The sequence below is a fragment of the Anomaloglossus baeobatrachus genome, chromosome 2 (genome assembly GCF_048569485.1).
Source record: "Anomaloglossus baeobatrachus isolate aAnoBae1 chromosome 2, aAnoBae1.hap1, whole genome shotgun sequence".
Taxonomy (NCBI): domain Eukaryota; kingdom Metazoa; phylum Chordata; class Amphibia; order Anura; family Aromobatidae; genus Anomaloglossus; species Anomaloglossus baeobatrachus.
The window spans coordinates 44,187,065-44,208,458 of NC_134354.1; the positions used below are offsets into that span (position 1 = coordinate 44,187,065).

The 21,394-nt window shown below is 44.5% G+C and overlaps 1 protein-coding gene across 5 annotated transcripts in view; it reads right to left on the reverse strand.

Annotated features, from left to right (window-relative positions):
• The window catches only part of GRIK1 (glutamate ionotropic receptor kainate type subunit 1), a 473,929-nt gene that overhangs the window by 35,288 nt on the left and 417,247 nt on the right, over window positions 1-21,394 (reverse strand). For 2 of the 5 annotated variants that reach the window (XM_075335033.1, XM_075335030.1), the window contains 4 exons: window positions 19,669-19,886; window positions 6,656-6,881; window positions 1,112-1,362; window positions 534-707 (listed from right to left, as the gene is read on the reverse strand). In XM_075335033.1, coding sequence (XP_075191148.1) covers window positions 558-707; window positions 1,112-1,362; window positions 6,656-6,881; window positions 19,669-19,886 — 845 coding nt within the window. In that variant the 3' untranslated portion in view covers window positions 534-557. The remainder of the gene's footprint in view (window positions 1-533; window positions 708-1,111; window positions 1,363-6,655; window positions 6,882-19,668; window positions 19,887-21,394) is intronic. The other 3 variants (XM_075335032.1, XM_075335029.1, XM_075335031.1) reach the window with 2 other exon arrangements.

Here is a 21,394-nt window from a genome sequence, read left to right on the forward strand (position 1 = left end):
TGGAGATTGTGCAGGGGCCGTGCGCACGTGGCGTTTTAGAGCGCAGCGCTTCGGCTACTGCCGAAGCGCTGCGCAAAAAGAAGTGACATGTCACTTCTTCCGTGCGCTTTGCCGGCAGCTCCTGCTCTGTCTATGGCAGGAGCTGCAGGCAGAGCGCACGTTCTCGCCGGCACCATGCGCTTCAGAACGGAGCTTTTCAGCTGCGCTCTGAAGCGCACCTTTTACGGTGCTGGGCTAGTACGCAACGTACGCACATACCCTAAGAGAAAGGCAGCTGTGCGCGCGCCCTAGGTGCACTCCTAGAGGACCTGTGTGGCTTGCACAGGCCCTGGAAGGATGGAGCAGGAGAGACCCATGTGGAGGACCATAGGGCAGCCAGACAGGGCAGTGAGTTGGCGCCCCTGCTGGGAGGAGGACAAGCAGTGCCGGGATGCCAGCTCTAGGAATCACTACTAAAATACATTTTTTTACATAATTTATACGTTGTGGCTGCTGAGCTGTTGAAACCAATAAAAGTGAGCATTAGCACGGACCTTGGGACACACCTTCCATGTACATTATACTGTATGTATAGAGGGTTGTGTTCGTATTCCTCTCTCCTCCCGAAGCAATTTGCCACAGTCTAATTCCGTGGATAGAGTGGTCCCCGAAGTCGAGTTGGACGGGTGAGTGGGTTTACATTGCATCCCATAAAAGAAACAAAAGGCCTTTACATGCAAAAAGGAATGGAAGAAAAGAAGAAAAACATGCATAAATAATAAGAATAAGAATATGATATTACAATATAATGAATGCGGAAGAAAGATGCAACGCAAACAATGAAAAAAACAAAACAATAAAAGCAATGAAAATAAACGTTATACATGCAACATTTCCAAATATTCAGATCTTCAAACAAAACATATAATAGGTCGGGTGCATGCAGGGTTATTTGTGGTACTTTATGGGGAAAGAACAAATAAAAGAAGAACATTGCTGAAGATTCGTCTGAGCAAAGTATTAGCTAAAATGGAAATACATAGGAAAGAAACCATCGGGTGGAACGTTCCCCACCTGGCAGATGATCACGTCCATCTAATGTACGTCCGAGCAGAGGACATCGCATTCTCACCTGTTCTATGTCGCTATTTTTCCTGGATTTATAGATGAATTCTCCAATGGCCACAAAGACGGAGAGAACGAGCCCCGCGGCGAGGACTATGAAGATGCCTCCGATGTTCTCCACCCCTAAGGCGCTGGCTTCCTTGCTGTCTTCTTCTGGGCAGCCGTTCCCTCTCCACCACTTCTCCTTCATCATATGTAATTTGCCTTCCTCTTGTAGCTGGAGAATAGCAATGGTGATTTTGTCTCTGTAGGGAGAACCTGGCGGGACATTAGAGGAGGAAGAAACATTATTGCTGGGTATTCCGAGTGGTGGAAGCAGAGGGACAGGAAACCAGTACGAAAAGGCAATGGACAGTACATATTATACGAGTAATAACCAATACCAACCAATAAAGTAATGCCTGACTGTTCCCCAAGGCTGGTAGGGGAAGGGATTGATTAAGAATAGCAGACAGAAGAACCAGCAGTTGCCTAATGTTTATTGCCAACCTTACTGCACTACCACACCTCTAAAGAGAAGACAGAGAGTGACTGGTGAATCCAGTGGTGGCGGCTTTATACCACTCCATCCAATGCTCGGCATTGTGCTTGGTGATGTACAGGCTCGGCATTGTGCTTGGTGATGTACGACTCGGCATTGTGCTTGGTGATGTACGGCTCGGCATTGTGCTTGGTGATGTACGGCTCGGCATTGTGCTTGCTGATGTACGGCTCGGCATTGTGCTTGGTGATGTACGCATCGGCATTGTGCTTGGTGATGTACGCCTCGGCATTGTTCTTGGTGATGTACGGCTCGGCATTGTGCTTGGTGATGTACGGCTCGGCATTGTGCTTGGTGATGTACGCATCGGCATTGTGCTTGGTGATGTACGCATCGGCATTGTGCTTGGTGATGTACGGCTCGGCATTGTGCTTGGTGATGTACGGCTCGGCATTGTGCTTGGTGATGTACGGCTCGGCATTGTGCTTGGTGATGTACGGCTCGGCATTGTGATTGGTGATGCAAGGCTTGGCATTGTGCTTGGTGATGTACGGCTCGGCATTGTGCTTGGTGATGTACGGCTCGGCATTGTGCTTGGTGATGTACGGCTCAGCATTGCCCTTGGTGATGTACGGTTCGGCATTGTGCTTGGTGATTTACGGCTTGGCATTGTGCTTGGTGATGTACGGCTTGGCATTGTGATTGGTGATGCAAGGCTTGGCATTGTGCTTGGTGATGTATGGCTCGGCATTGTGCTTGGTGGTGTACGGCTCGGCATTGTGCTTGGTGATGTATGGCTCGGCATTGTGCTTGGTGATGTACGGCTCGGCATTGTGCTTGGTGATGTACGGCTCGGCATTGTGCTTGGTGATGTACGGCTCGGCATTGTGCTTGGTGATGTACGGCTCGGCATTGTGCTTGGTGATGTATGGCTCGGCATTGTGCTTGGTGATGTATGGCTCGGCATTGTGCTTGGTGATGTATGGCTCAGCATTGTGCTTGGTGGTGTACAGCTCGGCATTGTGCTTGGTGATGTACGGCTCGGCATTGTGCTTGGTGATGTACGGCTCGGCATCGTGCTTGGTGATGTACGGCTCGGCATCGTGCTTGGTGATGTACGGCTCGGCATTGTGCTTGGTGATGTACGGCTCGGCATTGTGCTTGGTGATGTATGGCTCAGCATTGTGCTTGGTGATGTACGGCTCGGCATTGTGCTTGGTGATGTACGGCTCGGCATTGTGCTTGGTGATGTATGGCTCAGCATTGTGCTTGGTGATGTACGGCTCGGCATTGTGCTTGGTGGTGTACGGCTCAGCATTGTGCTTGGTGATGTACGGCTCGGCATTGTGATTGGTGATGCAAGGCTCGGCATTGTGCTTGCTGATTTACGGCTCGGCATTGTGCTTGGTGATGTACGGCTCGGCATTGTGCTTGGTGGTGTACGGCTCGGCATTGTGCTTGGTGATGTACGGCTCGGCATTGTGCTTGGTGATGTACGGCTCGGCATTGTGCTTGGTGATGTACGGCTCGGCATTGTGCTTGGTGATGTACGGCTCGGCATTGTGCTTGGTGATGTACGGCTCGGCATTGTGCTTGGTGATGTATGGCTCGGCATTGTGCTTGGTGATGTATGGCTCGGCATTGTGCTTGGTGATGTACGGCTCGGCATTGTGCTTGGTGATGTACGGCTCGGCATTGTGCTTGGTGATGTACGGCTCGGCATTGTGCTTGGTGATGTACGGCTCGGCATTGTGCTTGGTGATGTATGGCTCGGCATTGTGCTTGGTGATGTATGGCTCGGCATTGTGCTTGGTGATGTATGTCTCGGCATTGTGCTTGGTGATGTACGGCTCGGCATTGTGCTTGGTGATGTATGGCTGCAGCTGCTCGGCCATGACGCTCCCAGCGCGTGCAGTGTTTGTGCTGATGTTACCAGAGGAGGTCTGGACTCTGCAGTTATGGGGTCAGCAGAGCGGTGGTGACTTATCTGCCCTCTGCTCCTCAGCATTCGGCCCCCCGCTTTATAACGTTACGGGGTCTCCTCTTCGTGGCTGCGGCTTCTTCCACTACTCAGTAATATCACTCACAGGTGATGAAGGAAGAAATGTTCTGAACAGCCTTGTTCCATCGGTGGCTCCTATTACAGGCTGCACTGGTATCAGTGAGCTCCGCACCACTGGCCACTGTCACATGTAAAGGCAGATGGCATGGCGGGGCGGGGGGGGGGGGGGGGGGGGAGACCTTTTCCCACCTTATTGTTAAGTTTTCACCAACACTGCTGACCGCCTCTGATGTACAGTATATATTAGGCACTGCGTGTTCATTGTACCCATCTAACGAGGACGTCCAGGTGTAAAACCGCACAATATTGGAAATCCCAATCTACCCATTTTATGCAGAATATTACATTTTCCCCGCAGACCATCACATCTATGGGATGAAGGAGTTAACAATCCGCACTAATTACTGCAGTGTCTCCGGTCGGATTTCTCCGGCGTCATCCATCAGGCTGCGCTGCCCTTTATTTCCTCTCTGTTTGTCCGAATGCAGCGATCTATTTGTCACCGTGTCACTGGTATTAGCATTTTCTCACAACACTTCCCAGAAACGCTTTTATTACGTTAAAAACAGATCATAATTTATATGTTTGCATTCGGCGTCCGGGGTCCGGCCGGGATCGGTCATTGTCACTCACACGGCGGAAAAAAAACACTTTTATGGCCGCGGAAAACAATAATTTTCTCCCGGCATTGGCAGTCAGAATATACAAGGCAATTGTTCAGAAGTGAACTTTATATTTATGGCTCGTCGTTAAGTGACTGAATGGGTGAATGTATTATACGCGAGCCCAAATAATGCGATAACACAGAGGGAAATACATAAAGGACAAGTGCACCAGCTGTGCCTGTCGGCATCTTCATATATTAATATACGCATACTGAAACTTGTCCACGGACTGAAGGTTATCATTCACTTGTAAGGACCTGCGCTGTAATACCAGACACAGACTGTGGAGAAGAGTGGCGCTGTTCATTTGCTCTTGGGATTGGTCATGCTTCCTCATTTAAGACCTAGATACTGGGAAGTGCCAAGTGCACGGCGAAAGGGAAGGGAAGATGGTGACCCCTGACTGAACCAACTGCTGGTCCCTGGGGTCCTTCACCACCCTAGATAGGTTCCGCACCTATGCCCCGAGCCAGATACCTTACCCTAGGATGACCCTGGTGCTGGAGCCTAAATAGGGAACGGATGGGATGAGCTCTTCGTCAACCATACTAAACAACTATAAAAGATCCAGGGGGGAAAAGCATGAACTGCTTATCATTAGATGACTCAGGGAGAAGTTCAGCAAGGATGCCACAGAGGAGTACAAGCCACCTGCTTGCAACCTCAGCTTCAAGGAACTGAAAATATCACCAGCACCAGTCCTAAGGATGGAAGGGGTATTTAAACACCAAAGGAATACTGGAAATCAACAGCTAAGTGTAGGTGAGTTCCTGATGGGTCCCAAAGGCAGAGAGATGAATACTATAGGAAAGCTACCTATACCAATGAATATTGACAGCAGGAACAATGGAAAGTCAAGGAGAATTCTACGCAGCCAGATGCTGTGACCATCTATGGCCAGAAACCACATGACTGTGTCACCCGTGACAAGACCCTCCCCGATCATAAGTTAATTGCATATCCTATCTGAGACATCTTTTTGCTAAGATGGAAAAGTCCCTTCAAGGGGCATTCTAATCTTTCACATTCATGCATAACTGTCTTGAACTTTTCGGGCATTGTCCCAAATTTTTAGAGTCAATCTCAGAAAATTCAGGTCATCCCGAACCATAAAAAAGGTATTAGTCACACCCCATCCCATTTTACTCCAGGACTCCAAGAAGTTTTGGGGATTATGTCTGCAAATTTGGGGCAGTTCCAGAAAAGTTCAGAACTGTTGGCAAATTTGTACATCTATGCATAAATGTGGAAGGTTGGAAAGACCCTTAAGGGGGGTTTCCATTTTGTAAAATGATGGCCCAGACAAGATATGCCATCATCTTATGATCGGGGAGGACTGAGCTGAGGAACCACGACTAATCCCAAGGACCAATGAACAGCGCCAGTGTTCTGGAGTCAGTACCAGTAGGGTCATCGGCGTTCTTGGTTGAAGTTGTTGAGTCCCCAATAGACTTGTTGGTAAGCCTGGATGATTCCCCCTTGTTTATTATATCCGGGATCCGTAGACCCAAGTTCTCATGATAAGTGGCTGTAATGATGGTGGCGATGCCACTTATCCACAGGCTTTTCGCATTGGAGAACAGATAGACGTGGCATGTGCCCGGAGTTGCGCAATAGGCATCAATAGGTCACTTTGGCTCGGCAATGTATTTAGATACAGGACCACCGTACCAGAGGGAATCTTGCCTTGGTGAAGAGATATCTGGTTACGACTCAACCACACATGAAGAGTAGATATGAGTGAATCTGTCGAAAAATTCAGTTCACGTGATCTTGAAATTACTTTACACGAATCAGATTGCCGGTAAAAACCAATTGCTATGCTACGAAGGTTCTCCTAACCCAAGACCATAAATAACGGAAAGGATAAAAAAATATTATAGTAACCTTGTTGGTCACCTGTGCTGCCGCTGAAGCTCACCACCCGGCCCACCGCTTCTCGGCTAACTCCTTCAACCTCCAGCTCTTCTCTTCCATCTCCTTCACTTTTCATAGCTCACTGGATCTTGTGCTACGACGTCATGAGGTCACTTGAGTTCTGGTCAGTTCTGGAGATGCCAAAGACTGAAGACAGAAGAGAAGGCCGGAGCCGAAGGAAGCGAGCCAGTGGAGGGCCGGGCAGGGACCTAAGCAAGAACTCACTGTTTTGCTTGATTCGAGAAAACAAAATTGTAGAACATATTATGGCAAAAAAACATTTTACCAAAATTTGAAGCCAATTCTCTTGGCCTCCAATCAATTTCATCATCTCTAGTGCGCAGGCTTGTGTGAACAATGCATCAGGTTCACTGCACTGGTAATTTCAATTTTACCCCCTTCCCCCCCACATCCTTTACAACTTACCAATAGGTGTGCCGACTCCATAACCCTTTGAATCAATGAGGCCTCCAATCTGGGTAAGGTTGCAGTTTCTCTGTGTGACAAATTCAATGCTGGTGGACTCCATAAGTAGCGCGTAATCGGTGGTAAGAACCCGCTGAATTCCCTCGTCGTTGTTCTTCACGAGCGCCGTCTGCTGCCTACTGCTCATAAATGCCCACATCTTCTCATACGTGGAAATTTTGGATTTCTGGAAGTAGTGAAAAGGAGGTGTTAGTAATGAATGTGGAACCTCATTGTGATGAGGATTTCACCCCGATTGTCAGACTGCATCATTATGTCAGACGCTGTCACATTTAGTTCTGCACGAACTTCGCCGACTGTCATGGCGGCGTCAGGCTCTGTTCACATTGCAGATTCTGACACTCCACCTGATTTGTTTCTCTGGTGTCTCTGATTAAAATAGACAGACTCAGGCGTTAACCTGCTGTGTGCTCAGTCGTAGTCAGGCTAGCAAGAGTAAACCTCTACTAGCCTGCTTATTAGGCTCCTTTGACCACATATTGTGATTAAGCCAATCACATCTGCTCCTCTTATCTTTAGCTGGATGAAACCTTCCACCCACGCCAACTATAGGTTATACTGTGTCGGTCTGTGTGATTTGGTGTTGCAGAAAAAGGTGCTTTTTGCCTGCAGTGGTTGTGGAGTTTACCATTCATCTTGTTGTTTCCTCCCTGCTCTTGTTTTCCTCCTCATCTTTTATTGTCTTATACATTTGTGAGTGTGTGCTATGTGACAGAGTTTTGGTTTCCCCTGTCTGTCTATTTTTGTGAGTTTAATCTCACTCCTGTCCTGGCCCCCCTGGGAGGAGGGAGTATCAGATCAGAGCTGCTTAGGAGCAAATCCAGGGAAGAGACTCAGGCATCCCCACCTTTGGGGGTATCCCTGAGGCTAAGGATAGCCTAGTCTGGGGGTCAGCTTAAGAGCGCCGGTTTCCTGCTATCACCATAGTCATCATAACAGGTGCATTGCGGATCCCTTGGGTTGGGCATTGACATAAGATGATGGTTAAAGACTTTTTTCTTCTTGACCAATAGAACCTGCATGTCTACATCAACATGGGAGTGCAGGGTCATTTCAGTTATGACTTATCCGGGAGGAAATAATAGAAATCGTTGTAGACTTAGTCAATTGCCTTTTCCCACGTGGCCAAGGTGAAGATGATGTGGACACAACACAGCGGTAATCACCCTGCCATTCACGGATCAATGAGGGTACAACTGCAAAAGAACAAATACGGAGTGGTGGTGGCGCAGGCACACAGCTGCTCCATTCACACAAGGAAAATTAAGCCCCATATGATTGGTGGACCTTCTGTAAAACGTCTATGGATTTACAGGAATAGTAATGTGTATTCGTAACCTTCCACTCCAATAGGGCATGAGTAATGCAGATGTGGCGCATGCACATAACCCCTTCATTCAAACAGGGGACTTTGGAAATCTTGTAAGCCTTTACTCATATTTGTTGAGGCTTCCATAAAATTTCTTAGTCTATGGGGGTGGTAGTGCCTATGAGTAACTGCTGCTCAAATATGTAGGATAGGAAAAGTGGTTGCGCATGCACATAACCACTCCATTCACACAATGGACTTCGAAAACCCTATACTCATGATTTATCGGGCTTCCATAAATCTTCTATGGATTTATGGGAATAGCAGTGTGTATGTGTAACTTCCCACTCCAACAGGCCATGGATAACACAGAGGTGGCGCATGCGCATACACACTTCATTCATATAGGGGACTTTGGAAATCTTGTAGTCCTGCACTCATATTTGTTGAGGCTTCCATAAAACTTCCATGTCCACGGGAGTGGTAATGCGCATGAGTAACTTAATGCTCAAATAGACATGATATGGATCGTAGTCGCGCATGCACATAATCACTCCATTCACGCGATGGAATTCGAAACCCCCATACTTATGATTGGTGGAGCTTTCATAAAACGTCTATGGGTCTATTGCATTGGTAGTGCGCATGTGCAACTTCCACTCTATTAGACAGTGAATGATGCCCTGGTTGCGCATGAGCACTACCACTCCACTCACACTACCACATTGCAAACCCCATACTTATGATTACTGGGGCTTCCATAAAATATCTGAGTCTACGAGCGTGGTGTTTGTGTAACTGGTACTTGAATAGATGGTATATGGAATGCTGGTCGCGCATGCGCACTAACACTCTATTCACACAAGGGACTTTGGAACGCGTGTATGGGGTTTCCCCTGTTTGACCCTAAGAGATCGTTCATTTATTACCTATCCTACGAAGGCAAAGGTTTTTATGGACTCTGAGGTTTCTTCAGAGAAGCTAACAGCACCAGATTCACTTGCTTTAACTCGGCAGCACCATAAGTGGAGGAAACCGGGTGTCTATGAGACATTTTGAGGGTTTTTATCTTCTGAAAAGACATACAACCCGCTTGATCCACCCCAAAAGTAAGTTTATGGTTGCCTACATACGTGTCTACCAACTTGTTGTCCACATTTGCGGACTTTATTTTTTCCATTTAATGTTGGCTAAAAATGTTGAACCGTTTGCCTTATATAGCCTCTGTTTTGCAGAATGAGTTAACTGAGAATCTGTCAGTGAGCTTTTTCTTATGCTCCAATGGGAAAGTTTATTATTCTCTTATTTGTCTGAGCTCCTTTCAGTTGATTTAACCACAGACCACATCAAATAACAGTAAAATAAAAAGTGCCCGTCAAAGTAAAAACAACGCAACATGTTTTAATGAAATCGAAAAGCAAAAATTTCTTTTAATCCTAAATACAGGCATTAATTTAAAAAATTGCACCCAGAGTTGGACAACCCCTTTAAGGCATTAGCTGTCAGGTAACAATACAGGGTGGACGTCTGCTCAGCCGCCCCTTTAACAGCTGATAAAACAACATTTCTGCTCGGCTTCTCCGGCTGATAGATTCGTGTCTTCTGCTCTGTAAGGAAGGTCTGTATCCAGCGCAGGTCATAAATATCCCGAGGAGAGACGTTCCGATTTCCTCCCTCCAGATTTAGTACAATTTGTGGACCGTCTGTCCCTCTATTTCTTTATACCATAAAATATCGGTATAAAACCCTTCATCACGACCGCTCCTCAAAAAATCTCTAATAAAATCCCCTCTAAGTCACTGGAAAAGCAGCAGCAGAAGAGGACGTTGTTTCCTAAAAATCAATAAAAAACTACAAAAGAGATGTGATGTGGTAACAGCAGGAGAGGTCTGTGTGTTGACCTTACGGGAGAAAGTGACCGAGAGACATTTTTAATTAGATTACCTAGGACCATACAGCAGAAAAAAACTAGTTTTGTTGATTTTTTAGAAGACAGTGACTACTTTAGTTGAATTCAGGCCGTATGATCGTAATGAGAATTTGGATGCTCGGATGGGTCCCAGTCATTTACCGAGTCCAATATGCATCCAGGACCACGAGCAGTTGTGGGTGCATATTGCTAATCCCTGCCGAACGGTCCCTTTATCTAGGAGCATAGATAAAGGGATCTTTCGAAAAAGCATTTCTAAAGATCTTTTATGATATGCTAATGAGCCCAGGGACTAGTCCCAAGGGCATTTGTTCCCTCGACTAGTCCGCCCTCTTTCCATATTAGCACCTACAGAGGCCTATGCCTATTGCGGTGACGCGTGTACCTGTGTCCACTGTCTCACCGCCTAAGATGCCAGGCTTAGGGTGTCAGTGCACATGATCAGAAGTCACCGTCATTTCCAGTCATGGGCACTAGACCTCTCTGAAGCCAGGACGCATACACCCGGCTTTATGGTGCACATGACTGGAAGTGCCGGGACTTCTGATCATGCCCCTGGCCCTAAACGCGTCGTCTTAGGCGGTGACAACGGACGCAGGTATGCACGTCACTGCCGATGATGCTGGGCAATGGGCATTGAATAGCATGTTAGTACGCCCCTATGGGTGCTAACATGGAAAGAGGGCGGACTAGTCGGGGGGAAATAACGCCCTTGTGACTAGTCCCTGGCCTCATTAGCATATAATATACGATCTTTAGAAATGTTTTTCTAAAGATCTCTTTTATCTATGCTACTAGATACCGGGACGGTTAGGCAGGGACTAGAAATATGCACCCAGAACTGTTCGTGGCTCTGGGTTCATATAGCACCTGACAGGTTCCCTTTAATGGAAGTCAATGGTGAACTTGAGCATTTTTTTCAAAAGATCTTCCTGAAAAATGCTTGAGTTCCCTATTGACTTCCATTATACTCCGGTACTTGAATTGCGCCAGTCCAACAATCCAACTGCTCGTTATGTATACCGAGCTAGTATCTAGTCTATAACATCATCTTTTTAGTCTATTGAGCCTTCAGTATTCTATCGTCTTAGGGGGACAGCACGAGGGCCATGTAAAGAATTGTGGGGTAGGGCAGACACTTATAGTGTGCCTGCTTAGGACCTCAATGCCGGCGCATGTGCATGACATAGGACGCGTCCTGCAGGAATCTAAAGAAGGAGAACAAAGATGGCCGAAAGAGGAGGTGCCAGTACCGGAGAACGGAGACACCCATTCAACCAGTCTACACCGCCCCTTAGGTGAGTATTATAAAGTGATTTTTACGTTCTACGCAGCGGCCTGGGCTCATATACAGGATGTTAGAATGCTGTATATAAGAGCCCAGTGGTGGTGGCCGCAGCTTATAGGCCCCAAATCTGGTGACAGGTTCCCTTTAAGGACTCATTTCTTACATTCACATCTAGACTTCTTCCACCAAACTGCGGAGAAGTGAGTGACTAGCAAGGTGAGAGATTTCACCAAGATATTACGGCTATAGGGAAAAGATATCCATCAATCAGATTACTGCCGGACGATTGTAAGAGATGATCTGATGCTGGAGGACAAGAGACAAGAAAAAAAAGTCACTGAATGAGGAGCAAATTTAGTAGTGAAATTACTAATCCCAAATTATTAGAATTTACAATAGTGTTTAGATGTTTGAGTTATTTGAGTTGTTGATACGTTTCCTCTAAATAAATATCAGAAAATCGGTAAAACAAAATATTGTGCGTCTTTATATTTGCAAAAACAATAATGTTTCAAAGTACTGAAACTTTTCTGCATTAACTCTATGGAACAGTAAAAGAGAAACTCTTTGACATCATAGAAACTAAAAATTTTGGATTCAGCAGGTCAAAGTCATTGAGAAATGGCCGATTTCATAACTGAACCTGACAACTTCTGAAAATAAGGCTGAACTGGATGTAGAAAAGTGTAATGGGAGTTCAAGAAGTAGCAGGAGAGGAATATATTCTGTGAGGCAGTGACTTGCACACATTTGTAATCACACTATCATAGTAAATATATACAAGCAACTGTATTGACTCATGACATTTATGATGACACAGCAGGAGAAGAGTGTTCTGCTCTTTTCACAGACAGTGACCTTTCCACTCATCTCTATTGAAAATACTTGCATGGTTACAATAAGAAGGATGAGGCATTTGCATATGATGTTGTTATATAATGGGAAAGCTGAGCAGCAGCGGAAGAGTGTACTGATTTTGTGAGAAGCAATGACCTGTGCTCTTATTTGATTATATTAATGAAGGTATAGTTGTGCAACGAAGGTCCAGGGTCATAAACGGAGTAGGGATAGAATATTCTGTATTCAGTGATATCATAGCAGCAGAAGAGGTATAGATGCTGATTTTCAGGCAGGCAGTGACTTGGGCACATTTGATGGACAAGGCAGTACATAAAAGCTGGGGCACTCTGCATGATATGAAGTGAGTAACTAACCAGATCATGGGAATGATGACAGCAGAAGAGGAGTATGTTGATTTTTTTGGAGGCAGTGACCTGGACACTATATGATTACCTTATAGTATATGGTATATAAAAGCTGGGGCACTATGCATGATGTCAGTAACTAACCAGATCATGGGAATGATGACAGCAGAAGAGGTATAGGTGCTGATTTTCAGGCAGACAGTGACTTGGGCACAATTTAAGAACAAGGCCGATATCTAATCTGGGGCCCTATGGATGATGTGAGTAACTAACCAGATCATGGGAATGATGACAGCAGAAGAGGAGTATGTTGATCTTTTTGGAGGCAGTGACCTGGACACTATATGATTACATTAGCAAACACCTGGCTGCATATGACCTGAGAAGAGTCACAATGTGTTAATATAATAGAAGTGATGACACCAGCAGCAGCAGAAGACTGTGATGATTTTGTAACAGTCAATGACCTGTATATACTCTCTACATCACACAAATGGAGGAGGCTGCAAACAATGTGCCTCTTGTGCCCTACCTAAAATCCATTCTTGTGCTGGGAACACTTATTAACTTACTTAACAAGGTTATGTGACAGATTAAGTAACCAGATCATGGCAATGATGACAGCAGAAGAGGAGTATGTTGAACTTTTTGGAGGCAGTGACCTGGACACTAAATAATTACATTAGCAAGCACCTGGCTGCATATGACCTGGGAAGAGTCACAATGTGTTAATATAATGGAAATGATGAACCAGCAGCAGCAGAAGACTGTGATAATTTTGTAACAGCTAATGACTTCTATATACCCCATAGGTCACCAAAATGGAGGAGGCATCATACAACGTGCCTCTTGTGCCCTACCTAAAATCCATTCTTGATCGGGGGGCACTTGTTCCCTTACTTAACAAGGTTATATGACAGAGTAGACAAAATATAAATCAAATATATCAGCAAAACAGGGATGTGCTGACTTTGTTGTAGGCAGTGACTGATCTGGGATAACAGAAAAATGAATTGTATATATATATATATATATATATATATATATAAATATCTATATATATATCTATATATGTATATATATATATATATATATATATATATCTAAATATATATATATATCTATTTCTCTCTATATATATTATATATATACATATATATCTATATACAGTGCCTACAAGTAGTATTCAACCCCCTGCAGATTTAGCAGGTTTGATAAGATGCAAATAAGTTAGAGCCTGCAAACTTCAAACAAGAGCTGGATTTATTAACAGATGCATAAATCTTACAAACCAACAAGTTGTGTTGCTCAGTTAAATTTTAATAAATTTTCAACATAAAAGTGTGGGTCAATTATTATTCAACCCCTAGGTTTAATATTTTGTGGAATAACCCTTGTTTGCAATTACAGCTAATAATTGTCTTTTATAAGACCTGATCAGGCCGGCACAGGTCTCTGGAGTTATCTTGGCCCACTCCTCCATGCAGATCTTCTCCAAGTTATCTAGGTTCTTTGGGTGTCTCATGTGGACTTTAATCTTGAGCTCCTTCCACAAGTTTTCAATTGGGTTAAGGTCAGGAGGCTGACTAGGTCACTGCAACACCTTCATTTTTTCCCTCTTGAACCAGGCCTTGGTTTTCTTGGCTGTGTGCTTTGGGTCGTTGTCTTGTTGGAAGATGAAATGACGACCCATCTTAAGATCCTTGATGGAGAAGCGGAGGTTCTTGGCCAAAATCTCCAAGTAGTCCATGCTATCCATCTTCCCATGGATGCGGACCAGATGGCCAGGCCCCTTGGCTGAGAAACAGCCCCACAGCATGATGCTGCCACCACCATGCTTGACTGTAGGGATGGTATTCTTGGGGTCGTATGCAGTGCCATCCAGTCTCCAAACGTCACGTGTGTGGTTGGCACCAAAGATCTCGATCTTGGTCTCATCAGACCAGAGAACCTTGAACCAGTCTGTCTCAGAGTCCTCCAAGTGATCATGAGCAAACTGAGGGGTTGAATACTACTTGTAGGCACTGTATATAGATTTTATTTTTATATATATATATATATATATATATATATATATATATATATATATATATATATATATATATACATATATATACAGTATATACATTTTTCCATCAGATCATGAGACTGATGGCAGCATAGGAAGAGTGTGCTGATTTTGTGGCAGACAGTGACCTGTCATATTTGATTAAAGAGATACATCCTAAATTTGCAGGTGAATTTGCGCTGATTAATGATAAAGGCAGCGCAGGTCTCCGTGTTGGTTGGGCATGGGGATTAATTTGCGAGCACCACGGATAACTTTTTTTTTTTAATATATAATGTAAGAGCCCTTTTCGTCATGCCGCGGGAGACATTGTAGTCCGCTGATAAATTATTTCTGCTCCTGATTGACCTAATCACTCTGAGCAAAACAAGCCGCCAAAGTCAAATTAAAACCTTTTTAGCACAAACTCAAAAATTAGATTTCTTAACCTGAACGGATCAGAACAAATCCCATCTCCGGCACAAGTTATGCGCGCGTACACCTGCTCTCGTCTCCCAACATCCCCTCAATTATGTCGCCGAGATTTCTTCAATTAACACTAATTTAAAGCAAACTGGAATATTAACGAGAGTTCGCTGGTTTCTTAGGAACCAAAGCGAAGGAACAATGACATTTTTGTAACCTGGATTTGTTCTGGTGCATTGCAATTAATGTGGATTTTTCAAGGGGAAGGAAGGAATATCTAACAGGATGTTTTACGGTCCTGACGGATAAAGGGGAACGGCATTAGTCATTCGCTGGAAATAAATGAGCAGTTTAAAGTTTACATCTTCCATTTATAAGCATGGCGGGAACAGGAAAAAAAAAGCAGAAAGGCTTTGTTTTATCTAAACAGTTCGAAAATGTATTACGGATAGTTCTCCGCATGGCGGTTGGAGCGCTATTTTTCTTACACGCAGCTCCAAATCCCCTTCTAAGATTTTTGAGTTAAGCTCTGAGGAGCGGAGCAGATTGATATCTAGTTTTGTTAGAAAAGTTTCAATATAACTTGTATTTTATTCTCGCAGAGCGTCATGGCGGCATCTGACGCTGTTCGCACTGCCGATTCTGATACTCCTCACTATGCCTTCTCTGGTGCGTCTGAGTTGCACAGGCAGGCTCGGGCGTCGTCCAGCTGAGTGCTCATTAGTGATCAGGCTGGTTACCTCTTGGATCACATGTTGTGAGAGACCTATCATAGTCATGTCATGCCTTTTTAAGATGGTGGACCCTATTTTCCCATGCCAACTATAGATTTGTGCTCATTAATGACTAGGTTTGCAGGAGTTAATTTCTGCTATCCTGCTGGTTACCTATTGGTTCACATGTTGTGAGAGACCTATCACAGTCACTCCCCGCCTTTTTAAGATGGTGGAACCTGTCTTCCCATGCCGACTACAGCTTTGTGCTCATTAATGACTGGGCTTGCAGAAGATAATTTCTGCTAGCTTACTGGTTACCTCTTGGATAAAATGTTGTGGGAGACCTATCACAGTCCCTTACCATCTTTTTAAGATGGTGGAGCCTGTCTTCACATGCCGACTATAGCTTTTGCTAAACCGGCCGGTGTGCTGTTGTGTTCCAATTGCTGGTGATTTATTATTTGCTGATTGGTGTGCTGTGGAAATCCTCTCGTCATCTGGTTATTTCCTCCCTGCTCTTTATTTCCTCCTTATCTCATATTATCTTATATCTCCGTGTGTGCTAGCTGTGTTTCCCCGTTTGTCTATATCTGTGGCTTCAAGCACTCCTGTCCTGGTCCTCCCCTGAGGTGGGGGAGTGGGGGTATTAGATCTGGGCTTACCAGGAGAAGGTCAAGAATGGCGGCCCAGACATTTTTCTCATTGTCTATATTTATGGCTTCTACTACTCCTGTCCAACACCTCCCCTGAGTTCGGCAAGGAAGGCGGCCCAGACATCTTCACCATTGTCTATATTTATGGCTTCTACTACTCCTGTCCAACACCTCCCCTGAGTTCGGCAAGGAAGGCGGCCCAGACATCTTCACCATTGTCTATATTTATGGCTTCTACTACTCCTGTCCAACACCTCCCCTGAGTTGGGGGAGAGAGGGTATTAGATCTGGGCTTGACAGGAGCAGGGCAAGGAAGGCGGCCCAAACATCTTCACCATTGTCTATATTTGTGGGTTCTACCACTCCTGTCCTGATCCTCCCCTGAGTTGGGGGAGAAAGTGTATTAGATATGGGCTTGCCAGGAGCAGGGCAAGGAAGGCAGCCAAGACATCTTTACTATTAGAAGTATCTCTGGGATTAGGGACAGATAGGGCCTCCTGACCTGAGGGCCAGTCTAGGAGCCCAAGTTCCCTGTTATCCCTTCACACTCTGTGACAGGATATTTCTAATCTTAGGAGTCTAGTGGGCAGTACAACTTAGTGACTAACAGCCATCTCTGTATGTAACTCCTCCCACTGGACTCCTAAGTACAGAAAGAGCAGAAATTTTAATAAATAACAAAGTTATACCAAATGTTTCCCAGAAAACTATATACCAATCTGCTCTTAAACCCAAACTGCTGAGACTATAGCAGATTCTAATGAACAGCAGTGCTCAAACTACTCTTTGTGAATGTAGTGGTATTAGTTTGTCCAACCATCACTCTTAGGCCAAGTGCACGTGAATTTTTTTTCATGGTCTATATAGAGACCTCAATGCCAGGACTGACTGCAGCAGCTTTCCGAACCCAAAGGTATAGCCTCTTAAAAAACATATGAGGCTGTAAATTTGGGCCGGGACAGGGGATTGCGGTCCGTTTAGGGACTGTGAAATGCTCCTAGAGGGAGCCCGGACAAAAAGAAAGTGAAAGAAGCAGTGGTTGCACATGCTCACTCCTGCTCTAATCACAGGGAAGACTCTGCGCTTCCCATTGTTGGGATCAGTGGGGTTTCCCAGTAGACAGAACTCCCCCCTATTGTTCTTACATCTATCCTCTGGATAATTGACAAATTAAGCTTATGGGACAGTCCAAATGGACGGCCAGAAAGAGTGAATCTGCATTCTGGGCTGTGCTCCGTTCTGCACATCCCTATTCCATCCCTTATCTCCACTGCAGAGATATTAGCTTGTTAACCTTCATTCTAATTTTCTCTAAGACCAGGGATGCGTTACCAGAGATTTCTTCCTGTCTGCGTTGACTTCTGCCTCTGCATGATGTCGACCAATGAAACAGAAGACATCATGCGGGGTCATACCACCATAGAATGTCCGAACCGATATCCTCTGTGTGAGACATGTAATGACACATAGTTTCTGCATTCATCACTTAACTTACTACTGGGCAGCAAAGCAGAGCTATGTGTCATTACAAACACTTCTTGTAGTTCTCGTCTCACAGCAATGTCAGAGTGTGGAGGAGGGGAACAGAGCATAGTTATCTGTCATTTCAAACACTTCTTGTAGTTCTCATCACACAGCACAGTGTATGGTTGAGGGAAGCAGAGCAGAGCTGTGTGTCATTACAAACACTTCTTGTAGTTCTCATCTCATAGTAATGTCAGTGTGTAGTTGACGGGAGCAGAGCCATGTGTCATTACAAACACTTCTTGTAGTTCTCATCTCACAGTAATGTCAGTGTATAGTTCACGGGAGCAGAGCAGAGCTATGTGTCATTGCAAACACTTCTTGTAGTTCTCATCTCACAGTAATGTCAGTGTGTAGTTGACGGGCGCAGAGCTGTGTGTCATTACAAACACTTCTTGTAGTTCTCGTCTCACAGCAATGTCAGAGTGTGGAGGAGGGGAACAGAGCATAGTTATCTGTTATTTCAAACACTTCTTGTAGTTCTCATTACACAGCACAGTGTATAGTTGACGGGAGCAGAGCTATGTGTCATTACAAACACTTCTTGTAGTTCTTATCTCATAGTAATGTCAGTGTATAGTTGATGGGAGCAGAGCAGAGCTAGGTGTCATTACAAACACTTCTTGTAGGTCTCATCTCACAGTAATGTTAGTGTGTGGAGGAGGGGAACAGAGCACAGTTCTCTGTCATTTTAAACACTTCTTGTAGTTCTCATCACACAGCACAGTGTATGGTTGAGGGAAGCAGAGCAGAGCTGTGTGTCATTACAAACACTATTTTTCTAATTTTTTTATGTTGTTATCAATATTGAAAAATAGCCCTGAAATTTTTAGTTTTCACTTTGAGCCTGACAATTGGCTGAAACTTCTTGTTCTGTAGAGAGCAGTCATTTAATCATAGACAGGATTACAATGACAAATAACATCTAATTATGGATAACACAGGATTCAGTATGCAGAATAGTTGATGTCACAGCTCACCTACTCCTCCTGTACAATGACTGATAATGCCTCTATATGCAGTAGATAACAAAGGATCCACCATTGACAATAGGTGATGTCACAGCTCACCTCCTCCCCCTTCTGAACAATGACTGATAACTTCTCTATATACAGTAGATAACACAGGATCCATCATTCACAATAGGTGAATGTCACAGATCACCTCCTCCTCCTGTGCAATGACTGATAACACCTCTGTATACAGTAGATAAGACAGAATCCACCATTCACAATAGCTGATATCACAGCTCACCTCCTCCCCCTCTTGTACAATGCCAGATAACATCTCTATATACAGTAAATAACATTGGAGCCACCATTCACAATAGGTGATGTCGCAGCTCACCTCTTCCTCTTCCTGTACAATGAGTGATAACACCTCTATATAAAGTAGATAACACAAGATTCACCATTCACTATAGGTGATGTCACAGCTCACCTCCTCACCCTCCTGTACAATGTCTGATAACATCTCTATATACAGTAGATAACACAGGATCACAATAAGTGATGTCACAGCTCACCTCCTCCTCCTGTAGAGAGACTGATAACATTATACAGTAGATAACGCTGGAGCCTCCATTCACAATAGATGTTATCACAGATCTCCTCCTCTCCCTGTACAATGACTGATAACTCCTCTACATACAGTACAGATTACATGATCCTTCATTCACAATCTGGGATGTCACAGCTCACCTTCCACCCCTCCCTACATGTCCATTACATTTGTGGCGACCCCCCGAATTCCAGCTCTTGACTCTTACTTCTTATTTTCTGATACATATTGTACAAACAAGGTCTTTCTTTTTTCCCCTCCACCCAACAACGCTAAAGAACAAATTACTTCTTACCTTAAAGAAGGTCATTGTGGACCCGTCTCTGACGGCCCCGTACTCGATCTTCGTTTGCTTGGCCAAGTCATCCGCAGAGTCGATGGGGGACTCCATTCTCTCCACCGTGAGGAAAGCCGCCAAGTTTGCAGTGTAAGAAGAGATGATGATCAGGGTAAAAAACCACCAAATACCGCCAACTATTCTGGTAGAAAGGGCTTTGGGCATTAGCTCTGATCCTGTCGTAAGACATAGCGGGTGTTATAAAGCACGACATATATACGAACATATATAATACCAGCCCTGCCTGAAATGTATGTACCCCTTTCTATTTAATTTTTAGGATTTTAGATTTAACCCTATTAGTTACATTATTACACTTATTATTATGGTCAAAAAGCACATTAAGCCAAAGCAGCCAATCAGAGAGCAGCGTTGAGTGTCTTATACCTGTTTAAAAGATGACAGCCGAGCTCTTATTGGCTGCCACTTGTAAAGCGGCGGCGGTGTCCGGTAATTATAAGACCTATGCATTATTCTGTACTTTATGCTCCATGTCGTTATATGTGTTTATGTCATTTTAGATCGTTTTAGGTCTATATCGATATTAACATTTAATATAAAAATAATCATTTTGATCACTTTTGGGCCGTATCCGTCATCTTCCTCCTAAACCGGAAATAATACAACATTAAAAATGAGGCTGGAGAAGTTGTGAGGCTGAGACGATGCCTCTAGAGAGGGAGGAGGAGGAGGAGGAGGAGAAGTTGGCGACCTCTGCTGCCCCCCAACAACAACTAATGGGCACCTCAGGGTGACAAGCGCCAATGTGAAGGATCAGTCTATCATGTATCTATCTACATTTAATATTATACATGTTTACATATAATTACAGTGTTTTGCAAAAGTATTCGCACCCCTTTGGGTTTTTTTTGTGTGTTTTGCTACATCACAACCTAGAATTTAACTGTTTTCTTTGAGGGTTTGCATCAGTTCATGAAAAGAACACTGGGAGGCAAACAACCAATAGAACAAAATAACTGACAACTTTTCAGTGTGCATAAGTATTCACCCCCTAAAGTAATTTTGTAGAGCCTCCTTTTGCGGAAATTACGTTACATCCTGAAGCCGCTTTGGATAAGTCTCTATGAGCTTTCCACATCGTGCCACTGGGATGTTTGCCCATTCCTCAAGACAAAACTGCTCCAGCTCCTTCAAGTTAGATGTTTCCTCTGGTGAAGAGTGATCTTCAAGTCTGATCACAGATTCTCAATTGGACTAAGGTCTGGACTGTGACTCGGCCACTCCAATACATATACATGTGTCTCCTTAAACCTCTCGAGTGTTGCTTTAGCAGTAGCTTTGCGTCATTGTCTTGTTGGAAGGTGAACCTCCGTCCCAGTTTCAAATCACTGACCGATTGAAACAGATTTTGCTCAAGAATTTCCCTGTATTTCGCACAAACCATCCTCCCTTCATCTTGGACCATTTTCCCTGTACCTGCTGCTGAAAAACATCCCCACAGCATGATGCTGCCACCACCATGTTTCACTGTGGGGATAGTGAAAAAAAAATTGTTTAAAAAAACTGACAGTCCTAAGTGGGGATGGTGTTTTTTGTTGGTGATGAGCTGTGCTGGATTGGCAACAGACATAGCGTTTATTTGGGTGGCCAAAAAGTTCAATTTTGGTCTCATTTAACCACAGCACCTTCCTCCACACACTTGGGGAGTCTACCACATGTGTTT